General features: G+C 38.4%; 2 protein-coding genes across 2 annotated transcripts; both read right to left on the bottom strand.

Moving 5' to 3' along the window:
- Positions 1-60: 60 nt before the first annotated feature.
- Positions 61-10,629, bottom strand: LOC146328195 (uncharacterized). Its single transcript, XM_084717068.1, has 6 exons — positions 10,451-10,629; positions 6,458-6,498; positions 6,287-6,356; positions 5,108-5,173; positions 3,044-4,062; positions 61-1,865 (listed from the first exon to the last, which is right to left on the bottom strand). The coding sequence occupies exons 1-6, from the start codon at positions 10,494-10,496 to the stop codon at positions 1,797-1,799; spliced, it is 1,311 nt and encodes a 436-aa protein (XP_084573194.1). The 5' UTR covers positions 10,497-10,629; the 3' UTR covers positions 61-1,796.
- A 1,803-nt stretch (positions 10,630-12,432) lies between these two features.
- On the bottom strand, positions 12,433-21,251 carry sars2 (seryl-tRNA synthetase 2, mitochondrial). The gene is made up of 16 exons (XM_084717071.1): positions 20,959-21,251; positions 19,904-19,999; positions 19,735-19,764; positions 19,441-19,581; positions 18,356-18,410; positions 18,169-18,232; positions 17,609-17,714; positions 17,462-17,509; positions 17,078-17,186; positions 16,606-16,651; positions 16,417-16,504; positions 15,862-15,974; positions 15,602-15,695; positions 15,166-15,258; positions 15,002-15,067; positions 12,433-12,905 (listed from the first exon to the last, which is right to left on the bottom strand). Exons 1-16 carry the CDS (start codon positions 21,232-21,234, stop codon positions 12,765-12,767), a joined length of 1,566 nt encoding a protein of 521 aa, XP_084573197.1. The 5' UTR covers positions 21,235-21,251; the 3' UTR covers positions 12,433-12,764.
- Between the last annotated feature and the right edge of the window lie 905 nt (positions 21,252-22,156).

The raw sequence follows: 22,156 nt of genomic DNA on the forward strand, positions 1-22,156 counted from the left end.
ATGCTGTTAAGGAATTCTTCTTTATTTTCTAAGTCAACAAACCAAACAGATGACACATGATGGATTAATACATTTTCTGTTTATTGATTGACAGGTAGCATAGAAGAAGATACAGCAGGCACAAAATACAGCACTCTGATTGGCCAGTAATATTACAAATGGTGTTTTTGTTATAATTTTCTTTCTCCTGTTGTTTGAAATGCCCTCTACACCCTTATGTCACCCCCGGCAGACATTTCTTCTGTCTTTCTTGCTGGTTTCTAAGGTAGATACATTTTGTGGAAACATTTTGCACTTCTATAGAAAAAAAAAACTACAATACATTATTTTTTCATTTATTATCAAGTGAACAAACATCTCATCTTTGGAATAGACAGTAATGAGCTCATCAGTGTTTACTGATCATGTGTATTATTATTATTACTGTGTGTTGAAATACATAAATGTATTGTAAATCTTGGCTGTGTAGAAAAAGAGAGATTATATCTGCTATATGAGTACTGTATGATGTAGTTGAATACATATTTAAATACATGAAATAATTCATTATTTGGCTAATTATTGCATTCATATGTGCTGTAGTCTATATTGTGTTATTGCAGTAAGTGGGCCTCCAGTGGTAACCCTGTTAATCCTGCACAGTGTGCATTTCTACCCAGTGTCCTCTTGGGGGCGGTGTTGCTTCATATTTCCTATGACCTTGGCTTACAGACCATGATATCTGATATTTACACAAATGACATGACAGCCATGAAAACTGTGATGTAACACTACTGAGCAATTATCAATTTATCAAAAAGACAACAAAATGGCTTTAGTGTCTCCCTCATCCTTCGACTCCTCCTTGGCTTGTTAAGTTAAGAGTGCAAAGCTGGCTGAGAACCTGAAGTGACACTTTTAGACCTTGTAAGCTCTAAGTACATCACGTACTGTCACCACAAGACAAACTTAACATCTGACATAGGTGGCAGAATTTCAAACCTGATCAACTTCACCTCCGTGTTTTGTTGGTGTCACCCGGGTTCATCACAAACAGTCTGGTTTTAACAGTGCGTGAGCCAAATGAAACACAATCCTTGTTTCTACTTTATCATCAAAGAAACGAAGAGGAAATCATGACTTACTCCTGTGTAGAAATATCAGTAATGTATACTGTTAACAGTCAGAACAGCAGGAACAGCTTACACATAGTTATCAGTTATTATTGCACAAAATATATAGTGAATTACACATATTATTTTATAGTAGGGAATCTGATTTTCCCACTAAGAACACACCATCAAGGATGATTGCTTCATAAAAAAAACACTGCTTGTTGCCGTATTCATGATGGAGTTTATGTGGTTGGCAATCTGCAGTCAAAAATAACATCTGAATAAAAGTGCTGAATGCTCTGTATCCATGGCAGTTTACAACTGAAGTGAAATCACCTGTCTACGTTATAAACAGCATTTACTGAGACAGGGACACGAGTGGAAATGGATGCAAAGATCTTTGAGATTCTCTAGAAAACCACATCTCTTTTTCCTCAACGCTCAGACACATTCAAATGAGCACAGAGAAAAACAGTCACAGCCTTTTCCAGCCAATCTAAAAGCACAAATGAAACAACAGTATGTACAGTTTCTACTAATGTCTGTTTACAGATTTACATCTGAAGACAGTTCTCTGAGCGCTGTGGGGATTTGAAGGCTGTTAAATGGAAAATGTGCGAGCTGAATGTGCGACTGTGAATGCAACAAAGGGTTCTGTCAGTCTGTTGTGCGTGTGTGTTTGTGTGTATGTGTATTTGTGTCTTATCCTCTGCGAAGCTCCCTCAGCTCTGCAGCGACTTTGCGCAGCTCTGCCTCAATCTCCAGCAGCTCCTGTGGACAGACATAATGAGAATAAACGACACAGAAATGCAGAACACATGTCAAAGCTTTAGATTACAAAGTAGAAATATTTTGTACACATGGGGTAGTGCTAAAACCTAATTGGGACCCTGCTGAGAGTGACATAGAAGTGAATTACACTATAAATACTTTTGAACTACCTGATCTGACAGTGAGCCGAGGCTTATGCAGCATTTCTCAAACTTTTTACAGTCCTGTAGCCCTTCAGACATTCAACCTCAAGCTACGCAGGAATGGTTTTCAAATGAGTATATATCAAAAGGGATTAGCAAATTATCACCTTTTGTTTTATTTGTTTTACACAGCTCCCCAACTTCTTTGGGATATGGGTTGTAATGGTATTTATTGATGTTACTGACTATTGTGTAAATATAACAGAATCTTTACTTTGTATTAACAACCCTACGAAGACAAAGTCTTTGCAGAAACAGAGTTACGTTGTTTTTGCGACATGTGACGTTGTGTCAACCTACCAAGTGAAATTCCAGAGCATCGTAGCCAGCACGTTATTTTAAATGTCGCCGGTGTGTTGTCCCTACATTTCCACCACTTTTTGGAGATGTTGTAACAATATCACTTTAGATTGCTGGAATTTTGCATGCAGCATAACTGTTTAAGGGTAATGTTGCAGGAACATTGTTGCAATAAAACATTTTATGTGTAACGTTGCAGAAACGTCGTTACATTATGAATGAATGAATGAATTAATGAACATCACAATCAGGGAACATCATGCAGAAGACGTCGATGCTGCAAAAATACCATAGACTAACTCTTATGTTCTAACATTTAAACAATCTAGCTGCAGCGTAACTAGTGGTAACGTTGTAACTGTAATGTTGCAGTAACATCTTTACGATGTCACAAATGAAAAGTCAGAGTCATGACGCTGCCCTGTATACCCTGGACCTACACTATAATAAGGCAGCTTGACTGACAAGACATAAAAGCTGGTCTGATGATCAAAACTAATGTTCAAGACACTAATAAGTTTTCATTTTCCTTTCTATTTATATATTTGTCCTGATTTAAGTACACAGTGAGTATTTAATTAGTAGCATGTATATATACTTAATAGTTGTGAGCTGTAATATAAAGTGTTAACAAACAGACATAAAAACAGTAACATGTTATTTGCACCAGCTTACCTCCCCCTCATCTTCTTCGGCATCACCCTCATCATCTTCCTCCTCCTGCCCCTCCTCATCCTCTCTGACAAAATCATCCTCATCTTCATCTTCCTCCCCCTCCTCTTCCTCGTCCTTGTACCTCTCCCGCTCAAACTGCTGCGTGGCTTCATCGCTTGCTTTCTCCATCACTCTCTTCTGCTGCGGCTCCTTCACCTCTGCTGCTGCCTCCTCCTTCTTCTTCACTTCATTCTCTGCTTTCTCGTCAGGTTCTTTTTCTCCTTCGCCCTCTTTCTTTTCACTCTTCTCCTCCGCTGTCCTTCCCTCCACATTGTCCTCTTTCTTCCTACCTTGCGTCTCCTGCTCCTCTTCCTGCACCCGCTTCATCTTCCTGACCAGTTCTTCCAGCTCCTCCTGCTTCTCTTTCCTCTCCCTCTCCTGCTCTGGCTTGCTCTTGCTGTCCTGCTCTTTGAGCAGCTCTTTCAGCTCCTTCTCCACCTTCTCCTTCTCCACCATCAGCTCCACCTCATTCTTCCTCCTCTCCTCCATCCTCTGTTTCTCCAAGTCCTCCTCTGTTTTTCCCTCCTTCTCTTTGTTCTCTTTCTTCTCCACCTCCTCTTTCTGCTCCACTCCAGACTCTTTCTGGTTCTCCCTCTCCTTCACTGCCTCATAGCGTTTCTTCTTCAGCTCTTTAAGCAGCTCTTTGAGCTCTTCATCATTCTTCTCCTCCCCCTTCTTGGTGATCTCCTCAGCCAGCAGCTCCTCCAGCTCCTTGGCTCTCTCCTCTTCACTGTCGCTCCCTCTGTCTTCGATCCGTGGCTCTTCCAGCATCTTCCTCTTGGTGTCATCTTGCTCTTTCTTATCCTCTTTCTTTTCCTCTGTCTTTTTTGGAAGGTTGCTCACGTCTCTCTCCTCCTTCTCATCCTCCTCCCCCTCATCCTCCTCCTCCTCCTCCTCATCCCTCTGCTCAAAGTCGCTCTCATCGTCGGCCAGGTTGTACTCATATTGCTCCCTCTCATTCTCTCGTTCACTGTCTCTCTCTGCAACAGTCAGATTGCAACAGCAGATGTGGTGTTACAGTTTTTTCTTTTTTGTATCACTCTAAACCAGTTTAACCCTAATTTGTGCTATATGTTTGTGCCATTTGTTGATACAAGTACAAAATGAAAAATGACAGCAATCGTTTCCCCAAAGATAACTCCAAAGGTAACAAACAATGCTGCACTTTTTTTACACTCTTTTGCCCTGTAAAATACTATAAAAAAGAGACATTTTCTAAGAAAGTTTTTGTCATTAATTGTATCGTCTCATTCTTGTTTGTAGGTCTTTCAGTGCCCGTGCATTGTGGTTGACATTTAAGACCTACAATCAGCACCTAGACTAGACAAATTTAGGATTTAGTGCAGTCTTTCTTTACCAAAGAAATAATAAAGAATTTCAGCCAAAAACAGAAATATTCAGAAACAAAAAACTGTATTGTACTGCAATAAATTTTTTCATGTTATTCTTTTTGGCTGGACCACAACAGCAGGGCCAGCACTATATAGTAAACACAAACTCTGCCATGGCCTCTTACTATCCTTGTGTGCTTTTGGCCTCTTTGGTCCATGCATGCAAGTAGCAACACGGAGGTGGCATCTTTTGTGAACAAGGAAGAGTTATGCAGTTTCTCACAGGTGCATTACAGATTCACAGTTATGCAAGTAAATTCTATCAGCTGTGAAAAGATGTTTTCCTTCTGCTTTTAACACAGTTAATCCAATAGATAATTTGGGTCGTTTTATGAGATCTGTGTCAACTGTTTTGAAAAAGGGTGTGAAAATGTTTGAAACCAAGGAAAAAGTGTTGACACATTTGCAAAAGAAGACTTCTGCTGTGCTAATAAGGTGACGATGAAGATGAAGTGGATCCTAGTTTCATTAAGCGTGTCTTAGCAATTGAGAAAAACTGTAATATATATGATTGAACACATGTATGATTAATGCTGGAACTAAATGAAACACCATATTGGACTTGCAATGTTTTCCAGCTATGAAAAGTGTGTTAAAAATACACCAAAGTGAGTCAATGTCAATTTGCTCATACCATCAACAGCCAGCTTCTGCAGCTCCCTGAGCAGACCCTGATGTCTTTGCACTTCATCAAGTTCCTCTGCAACAATAATGAGACACAGCACTTCAAAACAAGAGCGCAACAAAACGAAGTACAGAACACCAACAGAGGATCTGTGGATCTCAACAGATGTAGACAAGTCTTTACACAACCAGAGAACTGTGTCGAAACACCCATCACACTCAACAATAACAGTAAATTTAGATTAATTACAGTAGTTCAGAGATGCAGACGAGCCATTGTTTTGCAAGTCACAAGTAAGTCTCTAGTGTTTGCATTCTAGTCTCAAGTCAGAAACATTGGTCAAAACTGTCCCAAGAATGTTTGAATTCTAAACAAGTCACAATGTGCTCTTTACCAAATGTAATCCCATTTCAACAACAGAGCCTCGGCTTGGTTCTTTGTGCGAATGAAATTGTCAGACGTTATTAAGTCTCCATCTTTAATTTTTAAAGCCAGACAGATATATTGGACAGCTGATATTACTGGCCTGATATTGGCCAAACACTGCTCTACATCTATATTTCTTCCAATCAGAGCTCAGTAACATCACATTAGTTCTTTGTGGTTCTGTGGTTCATTGGAAGCTGTCAGATTGCTTCAAACAAAGTGGATCTGAAAAATTAAGTGGTGACTTGCTGAGAATTAATACATAATATAATAACATCAACGCTGGCTGATTCAGAGAAAAACAGACATTTTAATCTTTGTGCTTGAGGGAAGGTATGAAGTATTTTTAAGTTAAAAGGCGCAAGTCCAAGTGAAGTCACAAGGAACTGGTGTTTAAGTCCAAGACAAGTTGCAAGTCTTTTTTTGATTTTGTCTAGTCGAATCTAAAAGTGACTCGATTGACAATTTGTGACTCAAGGCTGATTCAAGTCCAAGTCATGTGACTTAATTCCACACCTCTGTTATCTTGTATTTCTTTGTAATGTCACATTGATAGTTTATCAATCAAAGGTTTAGTCTATTTAATGTCAGAAAACAGTGAAAACATTATGTTACAAAGCTCCAGTTGGAAAAAATGATACCAAAGATAATACAAGAGCAAAGACTTATTTGTGACTGACAAAACAATGACCTGGTTCCATTTCTACTAAACCCTGCATTAAATGAACTGAGTATTGATGAGCAGATAATTAGAGATGTCACCTGCTAGCTGTGGGCCACACTCATGTTGTGACCCATCATCATTCAGTGTCTCCTGAATAATGCATTCAACCTGGGGGCACAAACACAAAAACAAAATTACAGGTTGAGTGATCAAATTATATTTATATTATGCTGAATGATAGGAGAAATAAAAAGGCATTTGTTTCTGACCTTTGCATCATTAAGGGGTGAGGTTACTGGCCGGCTTCCCACTGAGGAACAAAACAAAGAGGGAGATACAGAAAGTGAGGGAGAGTGGAAACAAACATCAATATGCTTAACAGTTCCGCAACAGCAAAAACTGCACCAAACCATGTTACAGAGCCGTACATATGAACTCATTTGTTTACTTAGCGATGGTTAGTGCTGCTCGGGCGTGGGTGGAGCTGTTCTCATTACAGTAAGCACAGTCACCCATTGGTAAGCAACACAGCAAAGAAGCTTAACCCCATGCATCTCTCTCCCTCCCTCTGTAGGATGCAGATATCCCAAAGGCTTTAGCTCGCAGGTAGTTTCCCACCAGGGCTAAATCAGTCACCAATCCCTGCCTGCCAGCACATCATTAAAGGCACACTAAACAATGCCATCAGTACCTTTTCTCATGGAGATACACTGAATCTAACAAGGGCCTAAATGTCAGTATAGATCACAGTTCATGTTCAGCCTGCAGTCCGTGACCTTTTCTTTTATTGTTATGTATTTCTGTGCATGGACTGGCTGAGGCACAAGATATGATGCCGATCAGTTATTGCACCTTCATTTGGTCATGAATCTAAATGTCAGCCTGTAATATTGTGGCCAATTTAGAAAGATTTTTATGCTTTCTGTCAAACTGTCACCACCATCAAATCAAATTAAGTAGATGTAAATTAAATGAAGCATTATTTTAAAAAACACTGCTGAAAAGAATGAGTTAAATATAAACTATACAAATCGTAGAAGAATTAATAAAACTAATCCTTTTTTCATTTACTTCACACAAATATACAAGTTTTATTTCTTCAAGTTAATTCAACACAACAGTTCATATTATAAACAAATTCTAACTTGAAGTCTTTTGTCTTGAAATGATGAGTTGAATGAATGCTCTGTGCCAAGTTCAATCAACTCACTGAATAAAAAACATGATCAGCATATTAGCAGACTTCCCAGCATGCACTGTCTCAGAGTTAAAACTCTCCTCCTTTTTATAGTTTTAAGAAAACATATATGATGAGTATTATATGAACATATATATGAGTACTGAATTCAGTCCCTACCCCCCACACTTAAAACAAACTGTTCAAACTGAGAAAATGTAAAAGGAAATCATATTTGTTTTTAACAAAACAGTTGTTGGTTCAAAGTAATATCTTAATATCTTTCTCAAGTAAAACTGGATTATTATTAAGTCTATTTGAGGATAAAAGTTAATTTGTTTTGAATCATTACAAAATTACCTCAACTTGTGTTTTCAAATTAAGTTAACTTAAAATTTTAAGGCAACCAGTACACTGTTTTTTTTTTTGTTTTAAGTTAAAACAAAGAGTTTAATGTTTCATTTCCATAAAGTCAACATATTTCATAGTGGATAGTTGTACAAGCATCTGAATGATCAAACAATCACCTATTTCATTTAAAACCTTTTGTGTTCGTTGTATTTTTTTTCTACTTGTTGTCGACTAAACACACTGCTGTTGCTTTAGACATTTTCTTGAGACTTTTCTTGAGACTAACCAAGTTTAGACCCCCAGACTGTGATTATTTAGCTAATCCATAGTAGATATGATACAGACTGATGCACTGAAGACTGAGGTCCATGCGTTCCTTCAACTTACAGGACACTTAAGGTATAAGGTGTAAGTTTGATCTAAACTCTGTGGTCAGTGTCAGCACAAAGCCAGATCAGTACAGATCAGGATCAATTGGACTAATTGACACCATGTCTACTGATGAAAACCCCCTGCAGACACGTGAGCTGCCAACAGTTTGGCTCTATAATACTCTGCCATGTCCATGTGATGTGTTTTTTTGTGTGTGTGTCTGAGTGAGAGTGTGTGTGTACTTTCCTAAGCTTGGACACCCCGGCCCCATAATTAACACTGTGATCTGGCTCTGGTGTTATTGGCTTGTCCTGCTGCTGCCCATGAGGGTCACCCAAACTCCAGGTTAAAAAGTTTAATTTTATTCATTGGTTATTTAAAACGGTGACAGAGTACAATAAATGTACAGCACAATGCTAATTTCCATCTGTTGCCCCTGTGAGTGTATACACATACAATATAAAAGTTCATGTAACACACATAAATACAGCTGTAGGACAACATTATCAAAGCCAACATGACTCTCTGTCTTTCAACCATTTTTTAACATTACTTTTAAACTGATTAAAACTATCACCCACACACAGATATTTGTAGGAGTAGTATTAGAGACTGACTGATATATCAGCCGACCAGTATTATAAGCCCTGCATGTCTCCATTACATATTTTTGTCACAAGTACAAGCACATTTGACAGATCATTCCAAAATGTATATGTCCTATATATTATATTCTGTAGAAAGAATATAAAGAATATCAGCCAGTACATCACTTTTTTTTCTCCTTGATATTTGCACTGGCCACAGAGATTCAGTATAGGCCCTATATATTTGTAATTTTTCACCGTCTTTTTGCTTTGCTGTTTTGTTATTGAAAAAAAAAAACTTGGTTGGAAGTATGAAAGTTATGTTTTTCATTAGCTGTATTTTTGTCATTCTGTCCTGACCTTTTGTATGAATTAACTTATTTAAGTTGAATCCTTGTTTTGTTGACTTCTAAATTACATGTTTAGCATGCATGAAGGTCATTGTTTCTAGCTAGCTCATGATGTTTTGCCATGGCTGATTAAGTGGGTCAGTGTATAAGCTAAGCAGCCATATCAAAACAGACCACATGACATTATTTTTCAGCATAAGGTAATCATTGTTTCAGATTTGTACAACAATCAATTGTAGTAAGTTTGTTGCATTGCAAATTGTTCCATTCTTTATGCCTCACACTGAAAACAACAGCATGTTTTACACATAAACTAACAAAACCGAACAGCTGTCATTTAATAAATATTATAAAATAAATAAATAGCAGCGCATTATTGTAAAACAATGCATATTTTCCACAACACTATGCTTTTTGAACAATATGTCACATATAACCATCTTTAAATGTTGCGAGTAATTAGCAGAGAGATGTAGGTTAAACATATACAGATTTGGTTGGTCTGGTCCAAACCGTCCCTCAATAATTGAGAGAAATGCAACAAGAGTTGCAACCATCCCCAGTCTCCCCTACTCGTCCTCTTGACATTTAATTGACGTCGAGCTGCTGGGGCATTTGAGATTATAATAATACCAACCGTTGCTGGTTCTGGGTTGATATGATTTTTTTTTAAACATAGTCTACATAAAGGTTTAATTTTATTTCGTTAGGGTGGGGTTTGACAGTTATTGCCTTCACACACTGCGACAGCAAAACCAAACATGAACCCAAACAGTTTACAGTCTGCTCTATGTAGGTTATCGGCTGTGTTACTGCATAAGACTGCGCCTAACCCCACTGCAGACTAATATTTACCCTATTTTTACACACACGCCTCTGTGGGAGGCTCACTCCCTTCTAATTGTCTCCTTATTGGGGGTCTGCACTTCTAATTTTAACTCATTAATACGTTTTTACGCAGCTGGCGCACATGTGCGCTTTTCCGCTCACCTGTGCGGAGGATTAGTTCCCATTTATGTTGTTCAAGAGGGCTGTCATAAATAGTCAAACATGCTTGTTTTTTAACCCCCCCATCTTCACCAGTGACAGCAGCGTCAGTCCAGCAGACAGAAACAGAAAGGTGGGCGCAAAACAAATTATGTAACAACGCTTTTGTTTAGCCTATTAGTCTAAACCCCCGAGGCTGTCGCAGTTAGGTTACAGCACACACCTTCAGAAAGTGTCATTATAACGCATGTAGTTTGGTTTGTTTCATGCCGGTAAAGGCAGTAACAAGGCTTCAGTGTGTGAAAGCGGAGGCTTGTCTCCGGCGGAGCCTGCTGAGAGCTGGAATCACTCGCAGCATTTTGTACCGTCATTTCACACTGAGAGCCCCGACAAACACACACTGAAGCCGGGTACAGATGAAGAGTGATGGATGCTTACCTCCGACGACAGCCCAGAGAAACGCTGCGGTTATCAAAATTCCCATAGGATCCGGAAAGTGAGGCTCCTGCAGGAGATAACCTTGAAATAACGGGCTGGATCTTCTTTGCACACCCGCCGAGCCGAGCGAGGTGGAGCCGAGCACCGTGTGTCTGTCTGTCTCTCTCTCTCTCTCTCTCTCTCTCTCTCTCTCTCTCTCTCTCTCTCTCTCTCTCTCTCTCTCTCTCTCTCTCTCTCTCTCTCTCTCTCTCTCTCTCTCTCTCTCTCTCTCTCTCTCTCTCTCTCTCTGTGTGTGTGTGTGTGTGTGTGTCAGGTGACTGAAAGCAGATCAAAGCCCAAACCCTGTTAAGGTGCCAGAGATGTCAGATGGTCGACCTGTACCTACAGTTTGTTAACAAAATGTTTGGGGATCTGCAGTTTAATCTGAGTATCTCATCGTTGCTTCTCAAAGCGGCTCCGTGGTCCATTTGAAGGACTTAAAGACAGGGAAAGAATCTCACTTAAAACATTTTATTAAGAGCCAAGTATGTGTATAAGTAAATGTAAAATAAATATAATCAGTGAAATTAGACACAATTCCCTTTTAAGACTTGGAGAAAATAACAGTTAAAGAAACATGAAAACAAAACAAAAGAAAAAATAAAAATGGCTATAGTTTGTCCTCAGTATTATATTTTTAAAAAAATCTTTCTACCTTTCTATTTTTTTTTTTTTTTTACAAAGGTTGGCATCATCTTGCCAGCAGAGATGAACAGACAGACCAAATTGTCCACTGCCAAAATTTGTCAAAAAAACCCCAAAAAACGCTACATTTAGTGTTTTATATCTTATTTTTAAGGTAATATTATGGTATTGTATACATTTAATTTAAAGACAGATTGGGCCCTTTGTTAAAACAATGTGGTTTATCATGTGGATGAGTTTGAGTAATGAGCGTCAGAACACTTGTCAGATATTTTAGGAGGGAAAAAAAGATACTGCAGTTCAATGCTCAATTTGTTTTGTTTTGACAGTAAAGTAATTTCAACAAGAAACTGGACTGACAGAGTGATCTGGGTCATATTTGTGGCTTTGTGTTGAATTCTAGTCCAGTTTTCACCTATGTGTTGGCGCTGACATTATTTTCTAAGTGATTATTGTTGGCGGTATCCCCTGGACCCACTAGCAGAGTTAGGACTCATGACCTGAGTGTTTTTAAAATCCCGGCTGCGGCCTTGCTCAGAGGCTTGAGGACAGAAAAACATTAAACTTCTCTGTAATTCCACTCTATTCAAATCCCACTAAACACGCCCAGTGAGAATATTACTATAACAGCTTTCAGTTTATTTGCAAAGTCCATGCAAACACCATCACCTCCCAGAGCTGCTGGTTAATTACTTTTGCACATCAATTATTCATACTTTGGAACAGCTGGTGGTGTAACAAGCGCCTGTATGTTACCATTGGGAGAAGTCTTTTTCACTGTGCTCCATCTGCAGGCCCTCCTCAAGGTCACAATGTCATTTGTTGTGTTTGTGTGGTAATGTACGTATGTATGATGTATATATTAGGGTTGTTCCAGTACCAGTATTGGAAAATGCCTCCAATACTGCCTATAATACAGGTATCCATAACTGTAAGTATATTAGTCCATTAGTCCAAATCCAATACCGTGTAATTTATTAACCCTGAACCCCAACAGAATCATGTATGTCTTTTTTTCCCAGGATGGTGAAGTCATGTTTTATTCATTGTTCAAATTTTATGAAAGGTTTAACTTGAGCTAGACCATACAAAGATTGTAGCAATCACGTCTCATTAATAAAATATCAGTAGTATACAGCTGTTAAAAAAATTGTAACCATAATATCTTTCTTCTTTTAATGCACCGGTACTGGATCAGTACTCTGTATCAGCCGATACCCAAATTTCAGGGATCGTGAAGGAAAATGTCTAACATACCTAACGTACTTAACAGCACTGGGCACAATAAAAGGCAGACCGAAATTTAACACTTTATTAGTTCTTTTTTTCATGGTCCTCCTCATACGCTGGACAACACATTCAGGCTTGTGTTCCTAATTTCATGACATTCAGCACGATAGGAAAGAAATATATTTACACTGACAGTAAACTGAAAGGTTAAGACCTGATCCATCACCTCAAAACACTGATGCACTCAACTAAAACAGTCAGACTGTATGAAGCATTTTTATGTGTATTAAATATCTGCTTCCTGTCTTGACTTGGTGGTGTAGAATGAGACCTGGCTCCCACCTCAGGTGTTCGTGGACTGGACGGTGGCTGGCTGTACAGCGCTACTCTTGTATTTGTGTCATCTGGTCTTGGGAGCAGGCCTGGGAGGTCGACTGTGCTGGTTGGGTCCTATGTATTTCAGTGGAGCGTACTTTGGCTTCTCGATCACTTCCAGACCCAAATAAGGCTGCAGAGCTCGGGGGACACGCACTGTTCCCTCCTGAGGAGATGGAAAGAAAGGGTGGAGGAGAGGGGTAGACAAAAGTAGAAAGGTCAACAAAAATTCGAATTAGTAAAAACACTGTGATGTTCAGTAAAGTGTACAACAGCATATTGTTGCCAAGCTAGAGAAACGTTACCACGTAACAAGAAAAGTTGATAAGTAATAAGTTTGTATGTCATAATAATGTGAAAATGTCTTGTTATAATGTGAAAAACATCTTATAATGAACGTCATGTGATACTGATCTCACTTTCCTTTTTCAGGCAGGACAGCAACATGCTTCCAAACAAGTAAGTGTAAAAAAAAAGTCCTGCAATAATTATATTGGAAATATTTATGTATTAGCTAGGTTTGCTGCAGTAAATCCCTAAAAACATGAATATAATCTTTTAAAAAAATGTAATAGTATTTGACATCTAGTTACTCTTTAGAGTTCGTTAAGGCTAATTTTTATGGAAGATGTAAAATGCACTAGTGAAACCAAATCAAACAAAGAAATAAAGTGAAATACAATAAACCCTTCACACTGTATTTTTATGTGTGCGTTAAATGAGAACTATATGCTGAGCAACAATTATGTAGTTATTTTCCAGTGTTTTCTCTGTAACTGTAATACAGCTGTGGCACTTTGAGCAAAAAATCTTGTTTTGTCTCACATCTGCTTGCTGTTTGGGTCTTAGTTATGCTTAAAATTCAAATTCTAATGTTAAATCTTTTTAATAATATAATCATTATCTCTAAAACATCTGAACTACAGGTTGTTTAGTTACAGATAACATTAAGGCTAAATTACTGTGTTTATACAGATGTTACCAGTGGTGGTATTTTTCTTGCTGTGGTGAAGCACCACTGTTAAATGAATACAGATGAAACACTGTAATGAACTGCTTGTCACTGTGACATGAATTTTCCATGCCGTGTTAAAATCAAATCACAAAGTGAGGAGGTGTATTGCATTCCAATGGTGTTCAGAAGGAAAATAAAACAGATTTAAGCTTCTGCAATATTTTATGGTCATTCTACAACCAAGACAGGCATCTCACGCAGGTAAAGAAAAGTGGAAACTGTTTAGTAACACTGAGAAAATTAATTAAAAATTAATATTTCAGTATGTCTAATGAAGTACATTACGATTTGTATAAGGATGTCTTGACTAACAACGGCCTCAAGGGGGAGCCGCTCTGCTACATTTGTACACAGACAGGTGCATGCAAAGAGATAAACATTTAACAAGGTAGCAGGTGAACAATAATAAGAGATAATAAGAGACGATGAAACTAAACTACTATTTTCCAAAAGAAGGTTCACATTTACACAGTTTAATTGAAACATTGATTTTTTTTTCCTTTCTTTGGTTCACTTTAAAGCTGGGAATATGCATGAAAATGGAACAACTACTGCTACTAAAAAATCAAAATATAAATCCCTTTCAGAGACCTTTCTCAGAGACTATTTGGATAAGACCAACAATATCTTTATATATTAAACTTATATCTGTCTGCTAATAATGCTAACCATTTAAAGATGGTTACTTATGACATATTATTCACAATTGCTGTTTAAATGGAAGAAGTCAGATGCTGCAACTGACCCCAACCCTGGCAACAGGTGCAACACAAACAAGGGATGGTTATGTTAAAAATACATTAAATTTCACAAATTGTGCTGACTTTTGCTTTTTGTCTCAACAAGCACGGTATTGTGAAAATATGCAGTTTTCCAAAATAATGATTTTATTATTTATTTATTTAGTGATATTTATCAAAAAAGGTCATTTTTGCTTGTTCACAACAGTGAAATAACTATGAGCCCAACACATGATATTTATTGCATCTATTCTCTCTCACAGCGAAAATTTCAGCCGTCAGACAGTCAAATATTTTGGGGCCCTGTGATGCCTGTTATGGTTCATATAACAACTAGACCATAATTTTGTTGCCCATAACAACATTTACCAGAAAGATTTAAGAGATTTTTTTTATCTATTTTGTCATTTCCAGGACCATTCATTGACAGAAAAATGAGCACATGAAAGAATTTCAGGTTTTTGGGAACCCTCATGTGTGAAGTGTGCCCTTACGATGACATCTTACTTTGGTCTGGTGAGTCTCCAGGATGGCGATGATGGTTCGAGGGATGGCGCATGCTGTAGCATTTACCTAGAGAAATAAAAGCAGAAACACATCATGGAGGTGGTACACTGCTGTGAGATAAACCCGCAGGAATATACAGCAGTCTGCCTCATCTGCAGTCTTACTGTGTGGGTGTACTGCAGGCTGCCGTCCTCTCTCTCGTACAGGATGTTGAGGCGTCTGCTTTGGTAGTCTGTACAGTTGGACCCACTGGAAATCTGATATTTATAGAGAGAACTACAATCAAAATCAGCACTGCTATTTAACCTTCTCCCAGGTTGATCACGCCCTCATTAGCTGCCTCTTTACTGGTTGTATTTGAGACATTTTTGTCAAGGATTGATCATTGCTATTCAGTGAACAAAATGTGCTATACCTTGGGAAACTAAAATGCAGTAGTCGTGAATGGCCTGCCCTGCAGCATATATTATCGCAAATGCACATTTTTACACAAGTTAGTAAGCAAATATCTCAGCTGACCTCCAGTCATTTCCTAATCATGTGATTTATAAGGTTGAAACATGGTGAATACGGAGGTAACAGTGCTATAATGAGACTGGCCTCTCCATAGCTGTTCCTCCCAGGCATCCAGGCTTCAATGTCATACTTCCTGTATGCTGGAGGACCCAGTTCCTGTGTTGGCATGTCCAGCACTCTGAGCGAAAACACACACAAATACAATTTAGGATGTATGTTTAAAAGAACAGGGACACTTAAGACTGTGACTGCGCCGCTGACAGAATTGTTGATTGTGTGTGTGTGTGTGTGTGTGTGTGTGTGTGTGTGTGTGTGTGTGTGTGTGTGTGTGTGTGTGCACTAACCTGTAGTGTAGTTCCAGGGCAGAGAACATCTCTTTCTGCAAAGAGACGAACTCGTCCAGCAGCTGAGAGCTCTCTTCTCCCGTCTCATCTGCTGTCACTCCAAACATTTCCACCTGATACACACACACACTAACAGTTATACAGGTTTATGAACTTGTGGGCGTTACCCTGTAAATTTGGGTGAATTTTGATGGTCAGTGTTTCTATCGTTCATCAGTTCTTCACCATCCATTCACATTTGCTGTTATCGTTATAGTTGTGGTGTGGATTCCTCCATCCACGTGGGTTGGAACAATATTTTAACAAAGTTACAGTGTAGTATCGTTCTTGGTGTGAACAGCTCTTCACTCTTGGTGGTGTCTCCAATGTTACCAGCCCCAGCTTTAATTACAATGCTCATTAGCATACTTATCGAGTAGGTACTTACACATATGCAAATTTGAATGCCATGTACATGTCACTTAGAGCAGTAGAATTATGGATGTTGTGTTTTGTGTATAAATATTCATACAAGCAGCTCCTGTGACCCTGACATAATGATGTTGGTCTTTTAACCTTGTTGAAGTGATGCACTCTGTAGAGCCCCCATGTCTCTCTGCCCGTGTCTGTCTCTGCTCTGTAGCAGGTGCTGCTGCACACTGTCCTGCAGCAGGAGGGAGACGACACGTCAGGTCAGCTATTATTACTATTAATATAATGACACTATCTATCTGCAGTAAACCAGGAGTGATGAGCGCTTCTAACCTGACAGGCAGGTCCTTCCAGTTTACTGCATGATCCATGAAATAGCCTGCAGAAAAAAAAGCACACATCACATAACCACTTACTACACAGCAGAATCAGAAACACGTTTAGTGCCAAATAGGTTTTCAAATACAAGGAAACTGGCTCTTTAGTGCATAAAATAAACCTAAGTAGTAGTAAGTAAATATAAAGAAAGATAAAAAGCAAATATTGCAATTGAAGAAGCTTAAATTGAAAATAGACAAGTGAGAAATATATATTATTAAAGTACGAACAATATGATATTGTATGCGTTTGTAACATGGGTGTTTCCACTTACGATTTCTGATTTCTGATCAATCTCAAACCTGCACATTTTTCAGCATATCAAGAGTTGTTTGAAAATGATGAAACATTTGATGTGAGCAGCTGGATTCAAGATTTTTGATAAAAAGCTTCAGCACATAAACATGAGTGAAGAATGAAGTTTCACCTGCCACCCCGACCTCTCCAGTCCCAGCCAGGTTGAGATCTGGAAATCGTGCTGGGTCCAGTGAATAGACCTGAGAGCGATGGGCGTTCGGCTGCATCCCACAACCTTCCTGCAGAGGGAGGGAACAAGAGGTCGAAGAGAAGAGAGGAAAAGTCAGGGAGAGGGACTTTGTCTGGATTAAAGATGTTTTGGTCTTTAAACTGTTATTTCTGAATTTTAACCATCTAAATATATATATTCCAAAAATCATTTGATATTTGATTTCCGTGCATCCAAACCCCATTTTTAGATATTAAGTATTTTTAAGTCTAATTGTGTTATTGCGACTACATTTGTGTAAAATCAAACATGTTAAAAACAATGGCACAGAGCTCTGGTACTCACAAACACTGCCCCCTTCAGCATGTCAGGCACAACCATGGGAATGAAGCCCTGCAGGAGTCAAAAGGAAAACTCAAGTTTCTTTTTATATTTCAACAGAAAAATACTATATATTCATTTTTTTTTTTATCAGACCAGGCACATGCTCACCCGTCGCTGCAGTGTGTCAAGGGCAAAGTTTTGGAGTGCAGTCTGCAGTCTGGCCCCTGTTCCCCTCAGATAATAGGATCTGTGGCCTGAGACATGAGCCAGATGTCTGCATGAGAGGACAGAGGAGCATTCCCATTCATATCAAAGAGGGTAGACACTTAATACCAGAATACAGAAGACTAAGAACACTAAATTAGGACTTTACAATTCATAGACAACAAAAAAGTATCAAAACTATCCAACTATACGATTGTCTTTAATGAAAATTAATGTATTTGTCCGCATTTTCTTTTCTCTTCAAAATCTATGTAGCCCAGATATTTTTCTCTTTTCTTTTTCGATTTAATATTTATTTATTTTGATGATTGTTTGTTTGTGTGTTTATATTTGTTTATGTACTGTTTTCTCTGAATTTCTTCAGAATGCCAGTCACAGAATACACGTCTGAATTATTGGTATATGTTAACATTTGTTGATAAAGTTTATTAAAAGAAAAACAGTACAACAAATGGAAAATCAAGATGAACTTAAAGAAAACAACCAATCAGAGTCATCCTCACCTCTGCCTGATGAGACCCAGCTCCTCCCCCAGCTCTACATGGCCTCTGGGCTTGAAGTCAAACTCTATGTCAGAGAGAGAAAAGAGCAGATTCTGAGATTTGTACTTAAACACACAAGGGTACAGCACTTTAGGTTTATTAATGATCTAATGTTGAGATCAATAATGGCATAGATAACGTCAATCACCTGGTTTCTGTCCAACCAACTCCACCACCCTCGCCTGGCTCTCATCTCCAACTGGCTGAGAAAGGAAAGGAAAGGAAGGCTTTATGACCTGGATATGAAGTGCTCATAACGCAAAATAAAATTTCTACAGTGAACACAGAGCTCCTTCCCTCTCCATTTACTGGCTTTACTCGCAAGTGCATTAAAGAGGTATTTCACCCAAAAAAATAAAAAATTCAGTCATTGTCTACTCACCTACATGCCAATTGGAGGTCAGGGTTACTTTTCAGTCCACAGGACAACAGTGTTGAAGGATCTCCCAAACAATTGAAGTGAATGGTGACCAGTTTTCAGAAAAAACAACCAAAAAACAAACCATAAAATGCCTCAATAAAGCTCGTCTGGTGTAATCCAAGTCTCCTAAAGCCCGAACATGCCAATGACTTGTGTGCGCACACTGTTACACCACACACACCCAGTTCAGACAGTGTGCACGAGCACCTGAATGTGGCTCCAAGCTGAGGATCTACAGTGAAGATTTAGACTAAAAACATGGTCTGAATAATGTCTTTCAAGTCAACTTGGCATGTCAGGACTTTAGGAGACTTGAATTATGCCAGACGAGCAGTGTTTTATGGACTAAAATACTAAACTCGACCTTTAATTGGCATGACGATGAGTAGATAATGACTGAATTTTCAGTTTTGAGTGAAGTATGCCTTTAAATAACCCAGTTATGAGGTATCACAAAATAATATTAGTTTCCGAAGAGACAAGACTCAACCTTCTGCTGTCCTCTCCTCTCATAAAAAAGTTACTTTAGCAGTGGTGTACTCCTGCTTCTAGTTGCATGTAGGGAAAATACTGAAACCACGTTTTGTCATGAAAACACACGCTAGAAGTGACATTAGATTATTGATACTGAAGCATCAGAATGCAGCATGTTGATGTCTCACACCATCACACCTGTCTGTCTTCACAGAGCTCTTTTGAAACACTTCACAGAACATCTCTCCACACAATGTTTGGACAAAGTGTGTGTATGTGTATGTGTGTGTGTGTGTGTGTGTGTGTGTGTGTGTGTGTGTGTGTGTGTGTATGCTCACCACATCAGGGTGACTGGTGTTGGGCAGTCTGAGTGCTCGTCCGTAGTGTTCCTCTTCCAGTTCAGTCTCTTTGGGGTACAGCTGATTCAGTCTGCTGCGGATCTCTCGACCCTTCTGCAGAGCCTGAGTGTACTCTGGAAGCTGCAACAAAGATAACCAAACTAAATAAACAACAAAGATTTGGTCCCGACTCTTATTTTCAACCGACCAGCAGAATGACACTTGCCAATATAAACTGATTCAATAACAAAGTATTGATAAGTTGAAAGTCTAAAGTGCCAAAATCAAACTTACATTGGCGAGGGCTTTCTTGTCGTTCTTGGTCTGAGAGGAAAAGATTGTTAATGTCACAATTATGGGACTGTCTTTATATACTTTTACATTGAATTATAGAAAACAATTGAGTGAAACATCTATCTGTAAACGGGTGACAGTGACCAGTGCTGAACTAACTTGTACTGACCACTAGTGCTTTGACTGTGTCTCCGATGTGTCTCTTCTGCTTCTCCAGTCCAGAGATTTCTGTCCTCACTGCCTGGAGCTCCTGCCACACACACACCTGCAATGTGGCCACACATACAGACAGTGATGTCAGCTGAAAAGGCACCCCAACTTTTCCACATTTCACCACAATGCTTTGATGCTTATTATAACTACATGTTTATGTTTGCATTTTTTTTTTACTGTATGTCTGCTGTATCATTATTACATTTGCTTTCAGTATGTTGACTATATACAGTTTGTCAACATATTGAGAGCTACTGGCTCAAATTCTTTGTGTTTGTCAATGTAGTGGATCAATAAAGTCAGGTCTAATACTAAATACTCCTTATTTGCTTGATTCCATATTTCGAAAAGGGAATATTGTGCTAACAGTTAGAATTCAAGCCTCGGTTAATATTACATGAAAACACCAACAGTCATCTCTACATTATTGTCAGAGTACCGGTATTAAGGATCAATAATGGATTTTACACAACTGCGATGTAGAAACCTGGAGCCTTCCTCATCATTCACAAAAGTAAAGATGGAAGACATAAAAGCTTGCCAAAAAAAAAAACTGCCCTCTGGTGGCTGGTTGCAGTATAGGTAATAAATCTCGCCCCCCTCTATGTTAGCAAATGGGACATCAGCTATTCTTAAAAATGAACATACATATCAAATGCATAGGTTTTCTGTCGTTTTAGGTAGTTCTTATCACACTGTTGTTTATTGAAGTGTTTATCTCTCATAAGTTTGGTTTTAACTAGTTATTTGATTTGTTTTTGTACAGTGGAAGGAAGGGGAGACATCATTCATCTTTATTTACATCTTTAGTGTATCAGATACAAATTATTATTTAAAGAAGAGTATTTTTATGTCATAAAACATGTTTGTAGGGGGTCTTTAATTTTAATATTATTCTATCATTAGGAGAATAGATTTGTATTTATTACATGAGACACCAACCATAACTCATTACTCACCAAACGTGAATGTGAATGTTGAAGAATGAATACTGTGTGTGTAAACACTTACAATTTTCCTGACATCGTCTCCTCGCAGGTCACCTTTCCTGTTCTCAATATTTGCTATGACTTTGTCGGTCTCTTCACACACTGGTATCATGTCCAGCTCCGGCTTGTCGCTGTAGCCTTCACGGACATGCTCGTACAAACTACTACGGGCTCCGTGAGACAAACGGTGCGGGATGAACACACTTGTTCTTTGCCTTGAACACTGTCTGACTGCCGGCTTCAACACAGTCAATGCAGAGCCTCCAACTCTTAAAACCATGCCCATGCAGGTCGCCATGTCTGTCTTGTGCTCAATGTTGCATTCATGGGGTGTAGGAATAATCTATAGCATAAATTGTGCTGGCGCCCTCAAAAGTTGTACGCTTGAATTCATGCTTGGGTATCCCTTAAATAAAATATTCTAAAATACATTTATCATAAAGTATAGCCATGTATTGTTCTATTATGTAACAATAATAATAATAACAATAATAATGATAATTCTTATTTTTTTCCGTTTTTCCTTTTATTTTGACGGAACTTGGGAGCAGTGTGGTTTAGAGGGAATACAGTTAATAATCATAACAACAAAAGAACAGGGAAAAGAGTTTTTTAAATGGGTAGGCATCATAAATGACCAAAGTCCCGGATTGTTTCCTGATTTAGCTGTCTTTTTAGTGTTTCAAAATACAGTTTAATTTCATGGTTTAATTATTGAATAGTAGGCCATTTGCATTTATGGATATAAAACTTGCCATAAAAAAAATCAAAATATTAAAAATGGCTTCTCTCCAAATCAATCAAAAATGTTTTTTAAATACACTTCACTGACTTTATTGTTAACAAACTATTTGGTATGACGACTCCAATTAATATTCTCAAGAGGATTTCCAATAATGTTTGCTACAAGAAACTGTGGGGCAATGTATCGAATTCCTAAAACAAAATCTATTATTACAGTTTTTCCTTTTCCTATATGTTAATGCCATCTAACAGAACTGTCTGAAAAAGGAACGTATCCGCAGTGAACGCACCATGAATGCGGAAATTAGCATTTCGGAATGTGAAACAATAAAACAAAGATAGAGTTTTTTTAAATTATGTCTTGAAAATGTAGCCGCAATTTTACGCAGAAATTATAACACAATGTCAAAGAATCAGCAGAAAATATTTTTTTTCCCAGCGACGAAAAAACGGCCGTATTTAGAGAGGAACTCTTG

Source organism: Lutjanus erythropterus, chromosome 4, assembly GCF_056507025.1.
Source record: "Lutjanus erythropterus isolate fLutEry1 chromosome 4, fLutEry1.hap2, whole genome shotgun sequence".
Lineage (NCBI taxonomy): Eukaryota > Metazoa > Chordata > Actinopteri > Lutjaniformes > Lutjanidae > Lutjanus > Lutjanus erythropterus.